This window comes from Akebia trifoliata, chromosome 14 (assembly GCF_017979445.1).
Source record: "Akebia trifoliata isolate Shusen 1 chromosome 14, ASM1797944v1, whole genome shotgun sequence".
Taxonomy (NCBI): Eukaryota; Viridiplantae; Streptophyta; class Magnoliopsida; order Ranunculales; family Lardizabalaceae; genus Akebia; species Akebia trifoliata.
The window spans coordinates 11,775,212-11,798,268 of NC_141388.1; the positions used below are offsets into that span (position 1 = coordinate 11,775,212).

Here is a 23,057-nt window from a genome sequence, read left to right on the forward strand (position 1 = left end):
CTTCTTTCAGAGAGAGACACAATGAACTGTACTTGGCCCTCAATTTAGAGGAAAGGCGTTGGTAATCTATTGCTCGATTTAAAACCCATTCAGTGGCTCCAGTTTGCCAGTCTCGGATCAAATTGCAATAATCAAAACTAACTTGGAACAAGTTTTATAATGAGATTGGATAGAATGGCACACAGCCGGTACAGGAATTTAAAAATATATATATATATGTTTTGATGAAGGGTCAAATCTAAATTACAATAGTGATAATTCGTCAACCCCTAATTCCACTCTTAACACAGAATAACACAACATAACAGGCCTCTCATCAATTTTGTAAAATAGATGAACGATGAAATAATACATAGAGAAAGGGGAGGGAAGTTAAAAGAGAGGAAAATCAGAAGAAAAAAAATACCCCCAAAAGCTGCCGACAACAACATCAACATTCAGCACACCATTGCTAATTGCAGCAAAATCAATTTACATTCGGATTTGGGAAACAGCCCTTTTTCTCTCAACACCAATACATGGAAATAAAATCAGACCACAGACATCCCAATCTGAAAACCATCCTGAAATGATATGCTGCTTTGAGAATTCTGCAAATCACAAAATTCATGTAGAAAGCTGGAACCTGCCACTGGGTTTTCTCTTTCTCCATCCCTGAAAAGGATTTCGACATGTTAAGAGACTGGCCTATATGAATTTTTACCAAACAGGGATCAGAAAGAAACTTACAAAGGCCACGTAATACAAAAACGTCAACCCTGCCAAAATAACAAAGGCTATTTGGAACACATTATACCTGTAAATCAAAACCAATCCAATCAGTAAAGCATACATGTCTAAACAAGATTCATTAAGCATAAGTGCCTATTGTTACTGACTTGTATAAATATTTAATTCCACGGAGAGACTGCAATGTGTGGCCAAAAATTTCCTGAGCGGCAGTTGCTTGAGCATAGTAACCAAATGCAGTGGCACAGAACTGAATCACACTGCAGTATAAAAGGCCAATAGCATTACCAACAAAACATCAAATCAACGTTTGCTTCTGTTGATAACTCACGAGATTACAATAAATGACTGTTCTTCTCTTACCATTTTCCTTGCAAAACCCAACTAAGTGTAGAAGCATTCATTTTATTCTTGGGAGGATCAAGTAATTCCATTCATACCTAATATTAATTCCTTCCACCAATACTCATCATTATTATGGCTCAATTCAGTAGCATGTGAACTATCACATTTAAATGGAAATACAGTTTTCAAGTTCCAAGACCATAGATCTTACGATCAAGTGGTATTTGAGTTCCATGGATTGCCAAAGCCATTGTACTGGACACACAAGACGTTAAATATAGTAGTATAAGAGCTAAATGTTTTCCGTTTGAACACTTAATTTTCACCATTTACTCTTCCCTCTAAATTACGACTGTTGCTTCCCAGATGAGTAGTGATCTCATCAAACATTAGAAAGAAAACTACTGTGCTAAAAGATTGTCATTTGGAAGTCCAATGAAATGCTCGGGAAATCACATATGCATACCTGATGGAGCAAAGGAGAATGAGTCCCACATTGAAAAGAAAAGAGTTCATCAGAGTGGCTCCCCACCTAAAACCAAATTCAATAAATGATCAAAAAATTGAAGGTGTATCAGAAAGAATAAGTAAAATTTGGGGCAAGTTAACAAGGCAGGTTTGTTACTTCATAGGATGGATGGTTATGAAAACTAGTCTCAGACCAAGCATCATTGCCCCTGCAATCACTGCAATCAGAAGGTAGAAGCAGAAAAAGGCAAATGCCGCTGTACCAAGAAGACCTGTTTAAGAGTAAAATAATTAAATGAAGTCTGAACAAGAGGCCTCCATAAAGAGGGAAAAAAGATGGACATACACAAGCTTTACTCATTCTCATTACGTACCCCAGATATCATCCAGCTTGATAAAAACCTCGTTTAGGAAAGGTGAAAGAGGGGGATCGATCAACAAATAAATGACAATATGTGCAACCCAAGCCACTGAAACAATCAACCTGTAGAGCAAACAGTTTTTAGAGATTTATACCAAACTTGTCATAGTGCTAGGGCGTAGTCATACATAAATCAGCACATGGGAATTATTGAAGAGTTCTTAGGAAAGACGATAATTGATTAGGAAATGGTGTAGGCATAATAGTAAAGACATTTAAAAGATAAAATTGTAGGTGCTAGGACAATAGGTAAGTATACGGTAACATAATTAGTGCTTATTTAACCCACATTGAATTAGGAGAAAATATTAAAAGATAATTATGGGAATACATGGACGAACTCGTTCAAAATGTTTCCAATGGAAAGAAGAAATTCATAGAAGGGGACTTTAATAATCCTATAAGGAAAGCAGAGGATATGAGAGGGAGGTGTATGGAGGACCTAGATTTAGAGAAAGAAATGCAATGGGTATGAGATCGTTAAGTTTGGAAAGCATATGAAGTTGAGACAACAAACATGTATTTCCAAAAGAGGGATGACTTCTATCAAGAGTGAAACCAGTAAAGATCAAGTACATTTCGTTCTACTATGGATAAATGAAAGACAATAAACAAAGACAGTAGATTTATTACAAGGGAGAGAGGAAGTTAATAGTTCTGAAAAAGAAAATAAGTGACAAAAAAAGGACAAGGATTATGGTAACGAGAGCAGATATGAACACACTTGAATTAATAGAAGACATGACTTCAAACATAACTATATTGAGGAACATGGTTCAATCAGCAAACCCCAAGATAGGGCTTTCACGGTGATGATAGCAATTTCCAGACATAAGAAAAGCCAAAAGGATGGCAAAGACAATCAAATATCATGTCCATTAAAAACAAAGATACCTCTACTTGTGATATTTAAGTTTACCTTCTCATTTTTCATGGTACTATATTCTCAACTCATAACAATTTTCTTATATGTATTGTCATAAAGGACATGTTAGTTGGTACATTATGTAGAAGAATGAAATTGATTGATTCTCTTGAATGATTACAATGAACCCTAATAGGGTTTAGATCTTATCCTAATCAAATCCTAATCCTAACTAAACTTGCAGATGATTTGATATATCAAGATACACCTTATTACAATGTTCCATATCTAATATTCTAACACCCTCCCTCAAACTCATGGTGACTGGGGATCAACAATCAATGTTAGTTTGTTGAAATCGATGGCCTTAGAGATCAAGATCGTCAAAGAAGAGTCATAAATGCCAAATGCATGTTGTTGAAGAAGACATCCCAATAATCATATAGCTTAAAACAAATCAAATCACCTCAAATATGAATGGACAACCCGGAAAATAAATATTATCGAATGGCCTCTTTTGGACCTTGAAATGGGTTCAATGTAGGCTCCATCCATCATGGGCTCAATCATTGGCCATTGCCTCTATTGGGTCTTAGATGGTCAAAATGTCGCTCCATTGCGGGCTCTATCATTGACCTTAATTTAGGTTTTCATCAAACCACAAACTTCTTTAAAAAAAATGATGGGCTGAACCATACAAATTGACTGTATTTGATCTTGGGCAAGTTTAACAAAAAGCTTAGAGAATGAAAAGTAGGACTTGGCCATGAAAAATGCGATAACTTGGACTGAAAACAAGTACGACATAAAGGGTTTTAGTATGTGGCTTGGAAAGGATCAATAAGGGGGCACACGTTATTTGTATGTAACAACATGCACAATAAATTGGGCTTTTTAAGTGGCTGGCTGGATGGGTCATCTATAATGGTTCAATCTCAATGTTTTGGATTTTAAAGGAAGATGGATGCATGTAGGCTAGGGTGGACTTTATAGGAAAGATAGGGGCTGAGAATAAAATCTTCCTCCTTGGGGAAAATAGTCAGTGGGATTACTAGAGCATTACTTTATATTAATCCAATGATTTATGTATGCAAGTGCAAGAGTACAGGTGTTGTTTGATCCACACTTGCAAACTCTCTTCTTTGGCTTATGCTCACATAAGACCCCTTTCATGAGCAACCCAGCAACTATGGTCTTTGTGTTGGTCTCCTTACCAAAAGAAGCTGAAGTTTGGGACATCTTGCATACCCCAAATCCGTTCCCGCACATGCGGCCAGAACTACCACCTTAGTTTTCCTCCAAAAACATGACAGTTACAAAAAAAGAACATAGATGTCATCTAAAACCTGGCAAGATGATGGAGCATTCATGATGATTATTGGATCTGGAATGTAATGGTAATAGAGACTAGATGCAGCAGAATAGAAGACAGGTCCTTGAACGCTTTGATACCATGTAGAAGAATGAAATTGATTGATTCTCTTGAATGATTACAATGAACCCCAATAGGATTAATATAGATAATAAAAGAATCATATTCATATCTGATCAAATCTAGATAGACCCAATAAGATCTTATCCTAATCAAATCCTAATCTTAACTAAATCTGTGCAGATGATTTGGTGTATCAAGATACACCTTATTACAATGCTCCATATCTAATACTTTAACACATTACAATAGGTCTTGTGGAAAAAAAAAAGTGTAACATAACAAGTTTCACCATATTTATAGCATATAAAAACAATGATGTTCTTTGTGGATCAAGTACTTACCCTAGAACTCCCAAAACAAGTTTTGCCATGTAGCCAATAATAGTTAAAGCCCACGTGGCCTCGGCCTGGACAAATCAGGTAGAAAAATGAGAACAGGACAAATCACTAATGCCCATTGCAAGAGTACCATAAGTTCAGCATGTCAATATGGCACAGCCATCACCTTTTCTCCTTGAGGATACATCTCCTCTAAGGCCTTGACATCTTCTTCCAACAGAAGCAATTCCTGCAAGGGCAACAAATTCCCATTACCATGAATTCAAGAAAGTAAGTCCTACCAAATGTTCAAGTCTTCAAATTTCTAGTTAATGAAACTAGGGTTGACAAAAGTATAATACCACTAGAACACTAATTATTTTCAATATAGACAAACAAATATCCATTAGAACAATCCAATGTTTATCAGAAGACAAGAAAACATGCTTCATATAATAGGATCCAAAAGGTGGATGCAATGTCATAGAAAGCAAAGCAAGGCAAGATATGTTCAAAAAGAAACACAAAAGATTAGAATGGTAAGTAATGGTGTATAAAATCCATATTTGTAAATGTTATGCACTTAAAAATAAATATGAGTGGACAAAAGTAGAGATACACCTTTTCAACTGCTTTTACATTTTTACGCCATTTTCTCCCCTTAGAACCACTTCTCTCTTCCTGATGAAGTGCATCAGCTGCTTTCTTCAATTCTCTAGCTTTTTTCCCAAATTCAGTTGCCTCCTGCAGGATATCAAAGATGACCCACCACAAGTAATTTCCAAAAAGGATTACATGGAGTATGTCGATGCCAAATCTTTGGGATAAGGCTTCAAATACATTGTAAATGATGAATCGCATGGAGTATATAATATTCTACAAGTATATCGTGGGTAATGCAAGAAGACCTTGATATACTGCGAGCGAGTGATGACGGCTTTAGGACGCCTAATGAATGAAAATATGAGTCCCAAAGGCAGGCAAGCAATACCAACACCGCCAAATATCTGCATGGAACATTGAGAAGATAGTAGTAAGCAATAGAGATACACCCAAAGTAATAAAAGCTGAGAACAATCCAAAAGTTAAGAAAATATTCACTAGTCCACGCTGAGCAATAAGTGTAGATAGTATATTTTCACTTGCCCTAACTCCCCCTACACATAATATCACCATACATGTCTATGGGTCTCATTCAATCGAAATTATTCTACAACAAATATCATTTAAAAGAAAAGTACCTGGGTATTATGCAAGATACGGAAGTCTACAAATAAATTCAAAGTTTTGCAAGAGAGAACATACAGAGAAAAGGAATGATCCAACAATGGTTGCAAGGGCTACAACATATTCTGGAAAGGTGGTGCGCATAGTCCAAGATTTTTCTGATGAAGCACTTGCTGAGTAAGCAGAGCACTGGAAAAAGTACAAGCAATCATTCAGACTGGTGCAATCAGAATTTTTCACCACGGACACCAACCGTGCCAATAAAAGAATATCAGAAAGCAAATCAAGAAAAAAAAAATTAAATGGATAGCCAGTAGACAGTTATGTTAAAAAATGACAAACAATTCAAAATTGTGTTTTAGAAAAGTTACAATTTAAATATATTACTCGCAACACATCAATTAGTAGCACTCTCAAATTATCAAAACTAAATGGAACTGGCCAATCCTAGGGAAACAGATCAATGTAATATTAAAAAGTAAAAAAGGAACAGAACCTGGTGAAAGGATGAGCCAATACATGGTTGATTATTTGAGAATTCAGTCCAAGTACTTGGGAAGTTTGTCGTAGGTGAAGAAAGGTGCCTAACAGTGAAGTCCACCTTTCCCACTAGACCTAATTACATCAAAGAGGTTAAAAAATGCGAGATAAAGATCACACATAAGGAAAAACTGTGCTACTAAAAAAAAAAGAATATCCAATCAATTAAAAAGATAAAATTACATAAATGTACATGTCTAAGTTACAAACCTTCTATTTTTCCATATGAGAGTTATTTGGCATGCCTTCTTTGGGAGGTAAATAGAACAATAAGTTGCAATGGAAATCAAAGATGACAAAGTATCTTTTGTACCAAACAACTATCTTGGGAGAATCTTATTAGTTATGTGCAGATGATTCAAAACTAACGTCATATAAACGATAACTCCTTAATTTTGTGTGTGTGTGTGTGTGTGTGTGCGGGGGGGGGGGGGGGGGGGTTCATGGTAAAGTAAGAAAAAGAAAAGGCATATTATTCAATCCTTAAGTTTTTTTTTATTACTAATAAAAAATATTTTGAAACATGATAAATCACCACAGCACTAGCACACTTCCTCAGAAATAATCTCAAAAACAAAATGATACCCTAGGAAAGACCTAGTTCCAGATATCCAGATTTGGACAAACAAAAATTTTCAAAGTTATGAAGACACTTGAAGTTGGACCATTTTCATGTGTCTTCATAAGGGGGCCAACTTCATTGTTTGTTTAAGTAAAAAAAATTGGTCATTTGTACTCTCTTTATTCAAAATTGATTGTGTATTTCTGCATGTCATTTCGTCATTATTCCAATCTTCACAGTACTTGGCCTTTCCCTAAAATGAAAGGATCTTATAGAGTATGACCCCTTTTGCGGTTTATTGGGCCATCTAGAAATAAAGGAATAATAGTGTTTTCAAAGGGAATGAATGCTCAGTCTACAAAGTGATCATCAGTACTACAGGTTATCTTTTTCTTTCGGTGTAAAGCACTTGGGGAATTCCACGGTGTCTTATTTGAAGATATGATGTTTAGGTGGGATCAGGTTATCTCTAAAAGATAATAGGTTGTGGTCTTGTGGATAGCATGCTGATCCGATGCCTATATCAGTTAGGTTTTTATTAATTTAGATTAGACTAGTGTGTATTGTAGGTAGCTTGATTGAATTCCCTATCTTTCTTAAGAAAATTTTCTACTTATCAAAAAAAGTACAACAGGAATGATATTCACAAAACCCAAAATAGTAAAGAAGAAAAAAAACAGTGTTATTAGAACAATATCAGAAAGATTCGTGCTCACTGTTACTAATCCAATTTTATATTTATTTTTTTTATAAAAAAAATATCCATGTTCTCACTTAATGATATTTTGTTACAACCTTCCAGCATCAATTCAAATTTTTGTACCTTCAAAATTACCATTAACCTAATTTGGTTTGATCCTAAGATTCAAGATTAGGTCATTTTGGATGAAAAACCTAAACAACATTTCTATGTAGAAAATACTGTCAAATTCCACAAATAACTACAAGAAGAAGAATGCCCTAACCGAATAAAATTCCAAGTAGAAGCCCGCAAACAATGGCGGTCGTCCCAACCCACATCAACGCGCTGGTTATCCGTTTCCCCACACTCCTGCACACAAACCATCGCCATCAACAACAATTCATTAAAACCTAAATTTTCCTCATAAAAAACAACCAGTAATAAAGAGCTCGATGAATCACAAAAACCTAAAAATACCAACTTTTCCTGATCTCCTTCGTAGTAGAACATGGCAAACGGGATAACGAAGAATACAAGAATGGCATCTGCGATGTAAACTGCGAGCCATAGATCCTTCATCGGTAGAGTCAGACTACAAGCTCCATTGTAGATTGCGTGACGACAGGCCTGACGATTTGCAACATCGGCTGGAAGCATCAAGATTGAGATTGCAGCAATGGAGAGACCTAAAACGACTACGAATTTAGGGAAATAGGCCTGGTTCGCGTCATCTGGGTGTTGATAGTTAACGAGGAGGTAGACATTGAAGAAGAAAACCAGAACGCAAACCACTATCGCTACGATTACAAGGGCAAGATTGAAATCCCCCATTGTTTCTCAATCGATCTTTCTTCGAATCGATCAAGCAAGATAGATCGATTGATGCAGGTTCTTCAATGATCGAGCGAGAGATTGATCACTAGAGCAAGATTGAAATTTCAATCCCCCATTGTTTCTCAATCTTTCTTCGAATCAAATCGATCAACCGAGAGATCGATTGATGGAGGTTCTTTAATGGTGGAGAAATCGAAGGAGACGACTCATTTGATCTGAATCTGAAGATTTGAAGCACAGAAGAAAGAGAGACAGACAGACAGACGGAGAGAGAGAGAGAGAGGTTTTTTCTGGGAGAATCGTGTGCGTTTGACGAGGGATGGGATAATTACTGTAATGCCCTCTTAATTTTGCTTAATTAATGGAAATATTAGGTCTGATTAGGTGGATTTTGTTAGGGTAATTTTGTAATTTTGAATCTCCGTATGAAGACGTAAGGACAACCTGTCAAGGCCATGTTAATTTTGTCGCACAGATTAAATTGCAGGCGATTCGAACCCGGGTGTTTTACGCCGATGTTGACGACTTATATCACACATTAGACTTGTCTACACTATCCAACGAATGACTGGGATGGGAGAAAAACCGTTTAGTTCAAAGGGATTTCTAGAGATCAGCACTCTTTTTTCTAGAGATCAGCACTAACTTTCCAGTACTCCTCACTCTCCCGCCTTGGGTTTTTGAAATTTCCCTCTTTAAACTTCATTTCTTTCATTTCATGCTCGATGATTACTGAAGAAATTGGTTGCAAAGAAATCGAGAAATAAATTAGCAGATGTCAAGTATGCGAATCTCTCTCTCTCTCTCTCTCTCTCTCTCTCTCTCTCTCTCTGTGAGTTTGGGTGCACATAATTTGTTTGATAAAATGCCTGAAAAAATTATTCCTTCTCCCAAAATGTGGGAAGGGTAGGTTACTTGCAAAACTTGTGATCAGATTCAGATCTCAAATAGGAAATTTGTCTTGTTAGGGCATGTTATTCTAGATTTAATTTCCTTACTTGGCCATGTTATTCTAGTAATTAGAGTTACTGCTGATTATTATGTCTAGGTAATTGTTTATCATAGGGCTTATGTGTTTTCCGGTTGCCTAAATTATAATTCAGAATTCATTTGAAGAACGAACGATCCTCGCTGGCTCTCATCAAAACTGTTTTTTTTTTTTTTAAATTTGAAGTTGTGTACAATTCTTGGATGGAATTCCTACACAAAGACCAAATGCTGCAGTTTATTTTAGAGTTTTCAACCAACATCAACTCCAATTCCAAGCCCGACCAAGTACCGCTTCCAAACACACCCTTACTCTCCTCCTTCGAATTCGAAAAGGAGGTAGTCAGGGTTTTTTACTGGTTTTTCTTCAATTAAAGCTTATTCTGAGCGTTGATCTTTTGGAAATATTAGGTTTTTTGTTGTGTTAAAGCTTCTATGAGGATTGATTCTGCAAAAAAAAAAAAGGTTTCTTTCCTATTAATGTTGTTAAAGCTTTAAAAAAATGATAGGAAAATGGGAAGTACCCACTGTGAGAGCTGGAACTAGGCACGACCCAATTGGGCTTTTGATTGTTCCCTCTCCGTTGAAGAACCGAATTGGGTACAAATTGAGGTTTTGAAGGGAGAATCATCATAATTTTATATGTAGATTCGCTTTGGTCTACTATCTTATCATCTCCAGCATGATTTCATAGCTTGTAGAGCTCAAAAAGAGTTACAAAGGTTGAAGGGCATAAACATGCAGTCACGCATACAGTGGTGAAGCTTCTGCTTTGTGAGTTCTTTACAATTGTATGTATCTTTCACGCGTACACAACATCAATTGAATGAAGTAGTAGCAGGAGCAGCTAGGAAGCATCTTGTATCAACATGAAAGAGCTTAACCCCAAAAGATGTGTGAATCATCTAAAACCAAACATGAATAGTAGGACTAATCCTCTGAAGGATGACAATTTGACCTTCTTTTATTGTAATGCCCATTATCGTCACAAAAGCTTTATATCAATTATTTGGGATCTGCAATATTAATCTATTTCAGTTATTCCCCTTAATCTAGAACAACTGAATTGTGTGTCCGATTAATTGTTTTGGGGTAAGTTGTACACCACATATCCATATTTGCAATGCCCTACACTCATGCTGGTATATCTTACTTACATGAAGAAGGTGCCGACATATATTGTAAGAGATCTGCGTGAAGTGACGGAATCAACAAGATTTGATTTCACAATGACCCATTTTCTCAAATGGTGAGAACTAGGACTAAGATTTGGGTTTTTTAGCAAACAAGATGAGAATTGTGTGTAAGTCTTAGACCAAGACATTCTGAGACAAAATGAAAATTTGTTTCATGTGTCATGATCACAACTACTATGCCAACTCACTTTTGCTTAGTCATTAAATGGCTAGTATTGTACTTGTTATATAAAAAAAAAATTGGATTTTCAAGTTTCCAATCTTGAACTTAGAAGTTATCTAACAGGGCTCGAGAGGGTGGTGTTCTTCTGTTATATCAACAGGTACTAATATGCAGTATATAAACTTCACCACTCACTCTAGTGGTCTATTGTTGCAGTTTATTTGGAGCAAATTATTCACACTCGTTCTATCACTACCATGCTTGCATACTGCCCTTGAGTAAAATCTTATTAGAAATGTGGTTAGAGATGCAAAAGTTGTATGCATTTGAAATCTGTAAAGTTTTCTATTCAAGGCAGACAGTGAAAGCCTATAGTCCATCCAAAGGATTCCACTTTTTTACGGAAATTGTGTGCTAAAATTCTGGGAAATGGAACCCCTCAAACATAGCTTAATTTTCTTAACTATTCATTCTTTCCCTTGGACAACTACATCCACTCAGAGGTCACTGAAGGCTTTATGGAGCTTGGAATTGGAAGTATTAAATTTAGTTTTCTTCTTTAGTAAAACAGTACTTTAATTAATTGAACTTTATATTCAATATATAGTTCATAAATCTCCTTTTAGTTGCATTCACAGCTGTCATTGTGCTAGATGGGATAATAAGATAACTTGATGGGTGAAGCAAGCTTGCAAGGTTTAAAGTGATACGGAGTTGCACTTCTGCATCAATAGAATCTATTAGAGAGCAACTGAAAGAGAAAACAATATCAAGCTGTGACTTTTGGTCAGAAATGGCACGGTATTTCGACATTGACGACATTATCATGGAGGAGGAGGTAAGTACTAATGGAGTCAAAGCGAGAGTGTGAATGTACCTCATGCACACCCTAATACCTCCACCAGTCCTAATTTTATTTTTTTTTTGTTTTTTGCAGCTCATCTCGGCTGTTTTTCAAGTAGGGGCAAATGGAGTTGGACTGCTTGATCCTAGTGCAGAAACAAACAGTGTATGTCTTGATCATAACATGGACCATAAGAGAAAATTATCAATGGCATTCTTATGGTTTCTGTTTGTGTTGCTCAGGTTGAACAAGGTGCAAAAGTAGAGCTGCCTTTCTGGCTTGCCCAGGAGTTACACTTAAGACAAGCAGTATCAGTCACTGTGCCCTCCTGTTTCAATCAAAAGTAATCCACTCAATTCTTTGGTTGAAAAAAAAAACTATTGAATCAAATATGACAGATCAGGAATCCAATCAAACCAATCGTTGTGCCTAGGAGATTTCGTAGATGGTACCTATTGAACAAGTGGACTACACGGTAACTGCTGTGTAAAGCACTGGCCTGGAATACAGCTGCTTCCAGTGCTGACCCAAGCACAGTTTCAAAGATGTAATAACTGACTGTATTTTTTATTTACGTTCCTATATTTAATTTGGATTTCGCGACATTGCCAGGACAAGGAAGGAAATACAGGCCGATGCTCCATGTGTCGATCTAAGGAGTCGCTGCCCCTACTTCTATGAGTTGGGATGCAAGGTTTCCCCCCTGTGAGTTTCTCTCCATATTTCTTGTATCCATATCTTTAACTACGAATCTGCATGTCTTCAAAACTATTGGCACATCTTCAAAATTACATTTTCTGGGGTACATATAAAGCACGCTATAAGAAAACCTTTTTTGTTCTTTTTGGCATCATTTATAAACTTTCGAAGTTTCTGTTTTTTGTCTAGATTTTTTTATCTTTATTGATCAAATTTTTACAGGGAATACTTTAGTCAGGACAACCAACCTACTTGTGCTATGCATGTAGGTTGGCAGTCAATATTGATAGGTCTCATTAATCTCCGTTGGCCACCAATCCAACCAATCGACTACTCAACCAATGGTTTCATGATTGAATATTATGAGCGATCCACAAATAAGTATTATGCTAGGTTGGATCATTCACTCAATTCTATTACTGGCCCAGTAGATCTTGAGAGGACCCCATCAAATGGGGTGCCTTGTCCATGAAATAGAGATTAAAAAAAAACACAGCTGTCCTCATCCAAGTATGCCTACCATTTATGGATGATGCGATCAAGGTTTAAAATCTTGGTATTATACTCTTGTTCAGCATCTCGGAGAGTAAAAATAGTTTTGGAATGAGAAAGGCAATGCACAAAAATAATGGTATATTTCCAACTTCCAATATACATGCAGTGGTATACATTATGCTACACTAGTTTTAATGCTTAATTAGACACTATCTATAAAAAAAATGCTTAATTAGACACCAAATGTGATGTTTAGTGAAAATATATTAGTGATGGAACTAAAGACAAAGTTTCTAATTATCTTAATTTTCTGATTCAAGATTGTATGCTGATGCATATTGTAGACGCCCCAATTTGCACGAACCCGTTAGGAAAATCCAAATTTCCTCGAATTGATTCCGACTTAGACTTAAGCCTCTCAATGGACCCGCATTGCCACTTGGCATCATTATTCATGCATACATGCATACTTATTGCATTTCATATAATTCCATGCCCATACCTTGTCCCTAATCCACTTTAAACCTATATCCATCACCCATATCCTAACCCAAGTCCATATCCTAATCCAAACCCAAACCCAACACCAAGCCCACTTCAAGTCCATTCTCTTATCCCTTCACAAGATGACACATGTTGATACCTGTAGAAAAATTGAATTTATTGAGAATTCTTGGATGATCATTACAAATGCCCCAATAGTGGTATTTATAGACCAACTATCCTATTACAAGAATAATCTAGAACTTCAAGAATATTCTAGAATAATAAACCAACTATCCTATTGTAGAACATTACAAGAATATTCTAGAAAGTTAAGAGTAATCAAGAATAATCAAGAAGAATATCCTATTTTCTTGATTCTATGAGATCAGATTTCCGGATTCTTCTACACTCCTCCTCAAGTTGGTGCATAGATGTCAATCATGCCCAACTTGCTTATCAGATGTTCAAAGTTAGGTCTAGCAAGCCCCTTAGTCAAGATGTCGGCTGTTTGCTGACTAGAAGGCACAAACGGCAAGCAAACAGTTCCAGCTTCAATTTTTTCCTTAATGAAATGTCGATCAATCTCAATGTGCTTCGTCCTATCATGCTGGACAGGATTGTGAGCAATACTTATTGCAGCCTTATTGTCGCAGTACAGCTTCAGAGGAAGTTCCACAGTCATCTTGAGTTCTTCGAGGATTTTGTATATCCACAATACCTCACAAATCCCTTGAGCCATTGCTCTAAACTCAGCCTCTGCGCTACTTCTGGCAACAACATTTTGCTTCTTGCTTCGCCAGGTAACCAAGTTTCCCCACAAAAAGGTGCAATACCCTGAAGTAGATCTCCTGTCATTCACTGAACCTGCCCAATCTGCATCAGTAAATACCTCAACACTCATTTGATTTGTCTTTTTGAAAAACAGACCTTTTCCAGGAGTAGACTTTAAATATCTCAAAATTCGATAGACCACCTCGAGGTGTTCTTCATAAGATGCGTGCATAAATTGACTAACAACACTAACAGAGAAGGCAATATCCGGTCGAGTATGAGATAAATAGATTAGTTTTCCAACCAATCTCTGGTATCTACCAGTATCAACAGGAACACTTCCCTCTTCCCAAAGCTTTACATTGGGATCCATGGGAGTCTCAGCCGATCTGCAACCACTTAACCCGGTTTCCTTCAAAAGATCAAGAATATACTTTCGTTGAGAGACAACGATTCCTTTCCTTGAACGAGCAACTTCCATGCCAAGGAAATATCTTAGTGCTCCCAAATCCTTGATTTCGAATTCTAAAGCAAGGCTCTTCTTCAATCTCTCTATTTCGATCACATCATCACCTGTGAGAATAATATCATCAACATAAACTATTAGCGCAGCAACCTTTCCTTCATGAGAAAACTTGAAAAACAAGGTATGATCAGCTTGTTCTTGAGAATATCCTTGTTTTTTGACAAACTGTGTAAACTTCTCAAACCAAGCCCTTGGAGACTGTTTGAGACCATACAGGGACTTTTTTAGTTTGCATATTCTTGAGCCAAACTTCTCCTCAAAGCCCGGTGGACTATCCATGTACACTTCTTCCTCCAAGTCACCATTGAGGAAGGCATTCTTCACATCTAGTTGTTGCAAGGGCCAGTCCAGATTAGCAGCAATAGATAAAAGTACTCTCACCGTGTTTAATTTTGCAACAGGAGCAAAAGTCTCAGAATAATCAATGCCATATGTCTGGGTGAATCCCTTTGCCACCAACCTAGCCTTGTATCTTTCCACTGAACCATCAGAGTTGTACTTCACAGTAAAGACCCATTTACAACCCACAGTGGTCTTCCCAGTTGGCAACGCCTCAACACTCCAAGTATTGTTCTTCTCAAGAGCTTTCATCTCTTCAAGTATTGCTTCCTTCCACTTTGGAACCTTTAGAGCCTCCTGTACACTATTAGGAATTTCTACACTGGACAATTGAGAGGTAAAAGCAGCACGAGATGATGACAATTTCGAGTATGATACAAATTTAGACAGTGGATTACTAGTATAAGATCTAACCCCTTTACGAAGAGCTATAAGAATGTCTAAATCAGAAGGCTTAGACTGACTGTTGGAAAGAGAAAGAGAATTACCTGTAACAGACTCAGATTGTTGATTCGTCCTTGGTTCAGAATCATGGCTGTGTTGTAGAGTCAATTCGTCTTTCCTTTTCTTATGATTCTTTTTCAAGTAAACAATCCCTTTCCAAGTTCGGTCACCATCCTTGAATCTATTATCATGTTGTGACATTATAGTAGGTTGTTCCTTATTTTCGGTTTCCAAAATTTGTTGTTCAGAATTTTGATTTTTAAATTATTTTTCAAATGTAGGTCTAGACTCAGGGGAAACATCACTCATAATAGGAGGATTTTCAAGGAATGAATCTTGGTCATTTACTGTAGGTGCAGAGATACTAGACTCAGATTCTTGCAAGAGAAACACATCATCTGAGAGAAAAACATTGCCCGAGTTAAATGAATCTTCCTTAAAAATCTCCCCCTGAAGATGAATATCCTTAAAATATGGTTGTTTTTCAAAAAATGTAACATTCATTGTGACAAAACATTTTTTCGATATCGAGACAAAACATTTATAGCCTTTCTGAGTTGGGGAGTAACCAATGAAGACACATTTTATAGCTCTGGGCTCAAGTTTTCCAATTTTTCGATGTTCATGAACAAAAACCGTACAACCAAATATTTTTAAGGTAGATCAGCAGAAAGTCTAGTAGTTGGAAAACAATTTGTGAAAACTTGGAAAGGAGTTCGAAATTGTAAAACTTTGGAGGGCATTCTGTTTATTAAGTACGCAGCAGTTAAAACAGCCTCTCTCCATAGATACTTGGGAACTTTAGTTGTAAAAAGTAATGCACGAGCCACCTCCAACAGATGTTTATTTTTTCTTTCTGCAACACCATTCTGTTGGGGTGTATCGATGCAAGAACTGTGATGAATTATTCCTTTTTCAAGAAAAAAATTTCCCAAGGTCGTGTTAAAATACTCTTTCCCATTATCACTCCTGAAAACTTGTATGTTAGTTTGAAATTGAGTCTGCACCATATTGTAAAAATTTTTAAAAACGCGTTCGGCCTCTGATTTTTCTTTCAATAAATACATCCAGCAGAGTCGAGTATGATCATCCGTAAATGTGATGAACCATATCTTGCTAGAAGGTGTACTTATCTTATTAGGACCCCAAACATCACTGTGAATAATAGTGAAAGGTTTTGATGGTTTATATGGTTGTGAAGGAAAAGATGTACGGTGGTGTTTTGCAAATTCACATATTTCACAATGAAACATAGATGGATCTTTATTGCCAAACAACTTAGAAAATAAATGTTTTAAATATTTGAAACTTGGATGACCTAATCTTAAATGCCATAACATAATATTATTATTGGAAACAGAAATAGATTCAAAGCAGGAACTTATTTGTTGAGATTGTCGCCTCGATTCAGATCCATCATCAAGGAAGTAGAGTCCTCCACTCTGTTTAGCACTGCCAATCATCCTCCCCGAGGTCAAATCCTGGAACACACAATGAGTTGGGAAAAAGGTAGTTTGACAATTTTGATCACGGGCTAGCTTGCTGACAGACAAAAGATTACAGGAAAGTTTGGGAACGTGAAGAGTGAGTGATGGAGATACTATAATAGAACATTTTCCTGCAATGGCTGAAAGAGAGCCATCTGCAATCTTAATTTTCTGATTACCATAATAAGGATTATACGAAGAAAAAAGAATTTGACAACCCTGTCATATGATCGGTTGCACCTGAATCGATGATCCAGGTGCGATCAAGGTTGACATCAATGAGAGCTGTTTTCAGGTAATTACCTTTTTGAGCCAAAGAACAAGTAGGATTTTTCTGAGACTCGAGAATCTTGTACAGTTGGTCTATCTGCTCCTTGGTGAAAGGAAACGAATTTGAAGAAGACTGCTGCTCTTGATCCGAGACACTGGCCTGAAGTGCACGCCCCGCTCCACTAGACTTCTTCTTCCAGTGATCGCACCACGGCCGTTCAGAACGCTTACCATCCTTTTTTACCTCCTCCTGAAAATCTCGAGTTACAAGGGCAGAACTTTCTACTTCCGAGTTAGTAGTACTAGGAACCGATTTGTTGTTAAGCATCACACTCTGCCGTGCTTCTTCTCTCCGAACATCTGAGAAGGTCTCACGAATTGTTGGCAGAGGAGTTTTCCTTAAAATTCGGCCCCGCACCTCGTCTAATTCTTTGTTAAGTCCTGCTAAGAACATAAATACACGATCATTCTCCTGTCGTTTCATGAACCGGATACTATCATTGCACACTCCCAGACATCATCATAACAGAGGTCTAACTCCTGCCACAATGTCATCAACTCGTTGTAGTAAGAGGTTACATCTCGGTCACCTTGTTTCGCGTGCCAAAGTTTGGATTTTAAACAAAAAATCTGCGAAGAATTTTCTAGATCGGAATACGTATCCCTGACTGCTTCCCAAACATCTTTGGCCGTCGGCAGGAACATGAAGGGCTTGCCAATTGCGGGTTCCATTGAGTTCACTAACCACGCAATAATCAAAGAATTTTCTGATTTCCAGGTCTTGAGAGTCGAATCTACATCGGCAGGTTTTGTCACTTCTCCTGTCAAATATCCAAGCTTCCCCTTGCCTTCCAAAATTAAACGAACGATTTGCGACCATTCCGTGTAGTTTTTTCCATTTAGACGGTGGATATTTAATTGGAACGAATTCGTGGACCCTTCTGAACCACTAAATGAGATGGAAGAGTTCAGGTTCGGACTTGTGGTGCTTTCCCCTGACACCACTGAGTCCTTACTAGTCGCACCGGTTAAAGCCGTCTTCCACGGATTTTGACCCGCCATAGGTAATTCCTAGATCAGAACCTAGTGCTCTGATACCATGTAGAAAAATTGAATTTATTGAGAATTCTTGGATGATCATTACAAATGCCCCAATAGTGGTATTTATAGACCAACTATCCTATTACAAGAATAATCTAGAACTTCAAGAATATTCTAGAATAATAAACCAACTATCCTATTGTAGAACATTACAAGAATATTCTAGAAAGTTAAGAGTAATCAAGAATAATCAAGAAGAATATCCTATTTTCTTGATTCTATGAGATCAGATTTCCAGATTCTTCTACAATACCTCATAAGTCCCCAATACCCAATGCATCATCTAATTAGAAGGTCAACTTTCCTTTTGTAAAAATTCAAGAATGCCCTTCTCAAAAAGTTTAGTCAAACCAAAAAAGTTATTTGGTCTTTAGTAATAATCCATAAAGGTGAGAAAACTTCCAATCATACCCTCAAAAGGTGGGAATCTTCAAGTACATACATAGAGTCTCCCATTAGTCCATTTCAAAAACATACATTCACCCTTGCTTTATGAGTTATTTACAAATGAACCAAGATCTACTTTTCACCTACCACTTCACCTTTACACATGTCATTCTCCTACTCACCTCCCAAAAAGTACTTTGTTCTCCCATTGGTCCATTTTAAAAAATATTCTTACACATTTGCTTTATAAGTTATTTACAAATGAACCAAGGTCTACTTTTCACCTACCACTTCACATTTACACATGTCACTCCCCTATTCATCCTCTCAAAAGTACTTTTATTCTCTCCCCTCTATTTATCAAAAAACCAAATATCAAATAATGTTTTTAGGATTTCTTCACAAATGTCATCTTTGCCCTCATACAAATGAAAATTTCAATAAGAAATAACCTAAACCCTATGTCCATTTTCTTTATTTTTAGGGTTGGATCACTTTATCCCCAAAAGTTCTCTAAAAACTCTATAAATACCCTCATTTTCTATTAACAACTCATGCTCTCAAACCCCCATCTCTCAACTTAAAATTCTACCAAAATTTCTACTCACTCTCTCATCTTCTAAACTTCAACCCACTCAACCCTCAACCATCTCATTCAACTCTCAAGTCTACCTTTCAAGGTTCAAGTTCATCAAGGGACAAGGTGGGGTTCAAGATGTAATTTACTTATTTCAAAATTTGCATTCTCTTCTTCTAACCCTCTCTTTTCTTTTCTTTTTAGAAATCCCTAAGATGTAATGTATACTCTCTCCCATCCCCGGTAGATTAGACTAAGGTTCGATCGAAAGGATGGGGGTTGAAACCTTTTTCACCCCAATCTAATGTATCATCTTGTACACAATGCACACACTCACCTATGCATGGCAATGATAAAGAAATGTGTCACCCTCTTGATGGGGTGAATCACTAAGTTTCTAGCCATGCATACATGCATCAAGGTTGTGGCCTCAAGGGAACTCCATCATGGAGTCTCTCTAAAAGCTCAAATTTACATTCATATTCCCAAATGCAATGTGACTACATGGGTCATTCTCTTCCATAGAATGCCCTTAATGTCACTTTGAAATCAAAACCCTTTTGAAAATGGGACATTTCACTTTAATGCACACACCACCCTTGTCATACATTCTCATGCATTTTTAATATTTGTTTTTTCAAGTTTTTACAAAATAAAATGGCCAAGCAAGGTAACCACCTTTGGTGGAGAAGATGGGGTGCCTAACACCTTCCCCATCCTCTAATCGAATCTCCTTACCTAGATCTTAGGTAGACTTTGCCCTTTTCCAACGAATGAGAGTCACTACAATGCCATGAAAAAAATAGGTTTCAAAAAATCAATTCGGGTGCCCATTCACACCCATTTCCAAAAAAGAATGGTGGCGACTCCAAACAATGTAGCATTGAGGTTCATGACGAACATTTCATGTCTAGACATACTATTGTATATTTTCTTGATACCTTACAGTAACGGAATGTCTTAGATGGGGATATTTTGAACCATGGATATGATGGTGATCTATATCTTTTAGTGTTTCTATCAATGGCCATAACATCATGTTGTGGTTCCCATGTTCAGTATGTCTGACAGCACTTGTTCTTGTGTCTAAGCTACAAAGGTCTTAATTGGATTGGTTACTAACTATCTAAAGCATCACACTTAGATGTTTGTTTTAGTATGATTTTAATGGTAAAAGTCTGGAGAATACGACACAGAGTTGGATCACATGCAGCTATATTATATTAGGTTAGAGACAGACAAAGGACTGTTTCTGTCACTGAGCCTTTTTTTTTTTTTTTTGATTAACAGGGTTGGTGATAAAACCATTGGGGCTTTCCTCCTATATGCATTTACGGGTAGGTACAAAGAAGTTCTGAGCAAGGCACATAGTGCAGCATTTGCAGTGGCTCCCAAGTTTTTGAAAATTCTCACGAAAGAAGAAACTCAATGTAAGACTTACGTGACATTGTCAAACTATCTTCTCATTCTTACATTCATCTACAATGATTCAAATCTCGACAATTATGAGAAACATTTTTTTTCTTGAAGTGTATGAAGCAGCTCGATCTTCAATGTTAGCATTCAAGAAATGGCGGGTGGGCGGGCCAAGGTTTGAGAGAGCATCAATACTCAGGAAAAAGAGGAAAGCCGACTAAGTAGGTGCATTGGTCCTTCCCCTTTGCAATCTCAGCTAAATACTTTTCTAGTTTGATTGAATGCATGTATGGAAACGCTTAGAAAGTTATTTTACTGTCGGATGAAGCATCCAGAAAACAGAGAATATTATTTAGAGAGCTTCTATTGCCACACTAACTTTTGCTAACACCACCCCAAGATGTGCTAATTCTTTGTTGATTTACATATGAATTGGGGTGGCAATTGAATCTCTCTATTTTTTCAGTAAACAAAGTTAGCTTCATTATTGCTGATCATCCATGTAAACCATCAGATGATTAGTATCATCTCTTTGATACAGATACATTGTGAGCTACAATACAAATAACCCTTCAATTGATATCATGTGTTTGTTGTTGTTGCCATGTTTAAAATCTTATCTTGAGGCAATGTTTCAGTCCAGAGAAAAACCGATAATTTCTCAACCAATACATTCCTGAAACATTCAATATTTTGGGGTCAATGTCATACTTACATGTATTGGCTGACACAATTTTTGAGCCATGGTGGTTGCTTTCATCCTTTGATCCACATATGGTAAGAGACCGATTAAAATGCATAGAGAATAATCAAAAACCATTGAAAGTCTCAATAATATCAATCAAATCATAAACCAAAACATAGCTTTTCATTATTTCCCATCATCTATTTTGGAAGAATGATTCTTTCTACATAATCTATTGTTCTTTTTTGTTATATCTTGAGGTTGCTTCTGAGCTTGTACCATCCTTTCTTGCAGACACCAACGACTTTCCGTCCATGTTTGAAGAAGGCCTTGAGGTCTTTAGTCCTCTCCTTCATCTGCTTCTCCAGCTCTCCCATTCAGAATCAGAGATGAAATAAAATGGAAATAATGACCCATCATCAATCTCCCCCTCTCTCCCTTTTAGTTCTAATGTTCCTCTATTGCCTTCTCTGTTCCAGCCTGTTTTTTGGGATTGCTTTGACCCGTTCTAAACAAATGGATTCAGATTCCCAGAAAGATTGGTTGGATTCACTTTTGGTTTATTTAATATATGGATAATGCTGGAGTAACATTAAAATGTACATCGATTGTACATTCTGATGTGGACACACATAACCATAGATGTTTTTCATCAAGATACAAGTGAAAATCATTTATGGTTGTGTGCACCACCACGTTAGAATGGCAGAATCGATGTACATTTCAATGTTACTTCAACACAACTCTATATTTATCTTTCTATTATTAACCGATGACCTTTTTTATTTTCTCTAATGGGTTGGCCAAAGATGATAGAAACCAAAGTTTAAAGGGGTCTCTTACATGGTTTAAAATATGGAAATGTATTGGCCTATACAAAATGTTATTGGTGGAGATCGATACAGAACATTTTGACCCCTACATATTGGTGGAGCGATGCAAAACATTGAATGTATTGGCCAATACTGTATCGGTTTTTTTCATCAACCGTAACATTCAATGGATATGACATTTTAAACCTTGGTCTCTTATAGCAAAGGGTGTGTTTGGCAAGGTAGTTAATGGATTGGGTATAGATTGGATCTATTTGGGACCAATCTGACAAGGTTTCGGTTTGATCTAATGAGAATTGGATTGAATTATTATTGGATTCGGTTTTACTGGATCCTAACATTTAGATCCAATTCTGATTAGCCTTTCAAAATATAAATAAATTTCATATATTCAAACAAACATGAAATAAATGCTTTCTCACACTTCGAGACAAGGGAAATTGTTGATGTAGAATCAAATTGGATCCTTATGGAAGCCCAAATCCTTGTTCCAAACTTGAAGTTATTGGATCGGATTTTGGGTATATAGCATGGGCTTGTGCAATTTTAGGCTCAATGAGTTGGCCTTAACCTGAAGGCCCAACTAACATTTCACCTGTGAATTATGTATTCTTATAGTTAGAGTAAATTGATAGAGCTGAAAATTGATCCTATTTGCTTCCAAGAATCAATCATCTTCAAGTTCTTTAATTTCTATGATAAATTATTTTTATTCTATTTAACTTTATCTTCAATCCAACGTAACCTTAACCTTTTGTTAAAATTCCATCATTTTTACTTTCCCAAAAGCAATATCTTGTCTTAGGTTTGAAGTAAATAAATTCTTAAGGTTGAAGTTGATTGGTTCGGTAGAAAACTTAAGGATTTTTCTGGCTACAAGGTTCCGTGCCCTTGCCATGTCAGCCGTGTACCCAACTGTGTACCAA

The 23,057-nt window shown here is 36.8% G+C and overlaps 2 protein-coding genes across 6 annotated transcripts; one reads left to right on the top strand and one right to left on the bottom strand.

The window, feature by feature from the left end:
* Positions 1-189: 189 nt before the first annotated feature.
* LOC147386276 (LIMR family protein At5g01460-like) lies at positions 190-8,676 on the bottom strand. Its single transcript, XM_086423126.1, has 14 exons — positions 8,073-8,676; positions 7,875-7,960; positions 6,304-6,422; positions 5,886-5,996; positions 5,489-5,587; positions 5,202-5,324; positions 4,768-4,830; positions 4,605-4,669; positions 1,917-2,026; positions 1,700-1,814; positions 1,541-1,606; positions 879-989; positions 730-796; positions 190-654 (listed from the first exon to the last, which is right to left on the bottom strand). The coding sequence occupies exons 1-14, from the start codon at positions 8,420-8,422 to the stop codon at positions 607-609; spliced, it is 1,533 nt and encodes a 510-aa protein (XP_086279252.1). The 5' UTR covers positions 8,423-8,676; the 3' UTR covers positions 190-606.
* A 215-nt stretch (positions 8,677-8,891) lies between these two features.
* LOC147386277 (DNA replication complex GINS protein PSF3-like) lies at positions 8,892-22,182 on the top strand. Of its 5 annotated transcripts, none has more exons than XM_086423132.1 (8): positions 8,892-9,207; positions 11,410-11,609; positions 11,709-11,780; positions 11,858-11,958; positions 12,228-12,320; positions 20,488-20,627; positions 20,728-20,838; positions 21,593-22,182. In XM_086423132.1, the coding sequence occupies exons 2-7, from the start codon at positions 11,565-11,567 to the stop codon at positions 20,832-20,834; spliced, it is 558 nt and encodes a 185-aa protein (XP_086279258.1). In that variant the 5' UTR covers positions 8,892-9,207; positions 11,410-11,564; the 3' UTR covers positions 20,835-20,838; positions 21,593-22,182. The 5 variants fall into 5 exon arrangements, with proteins under 5 accessions (XP_086279258.1, XP_086279259.1, XP_086279256.1 ...); XM_086423133.1 differs by having other exon boundaries at positions 11,398-11,609; positions 20,728-20,834; positions 21,593-22,170; XM_086423130.1 differs by having other exon boundaries at positions 20,728-20,834; positions 21,593-22,170.
* Positions 22,183-23,057: the final 875 nt, after the last annotated feature.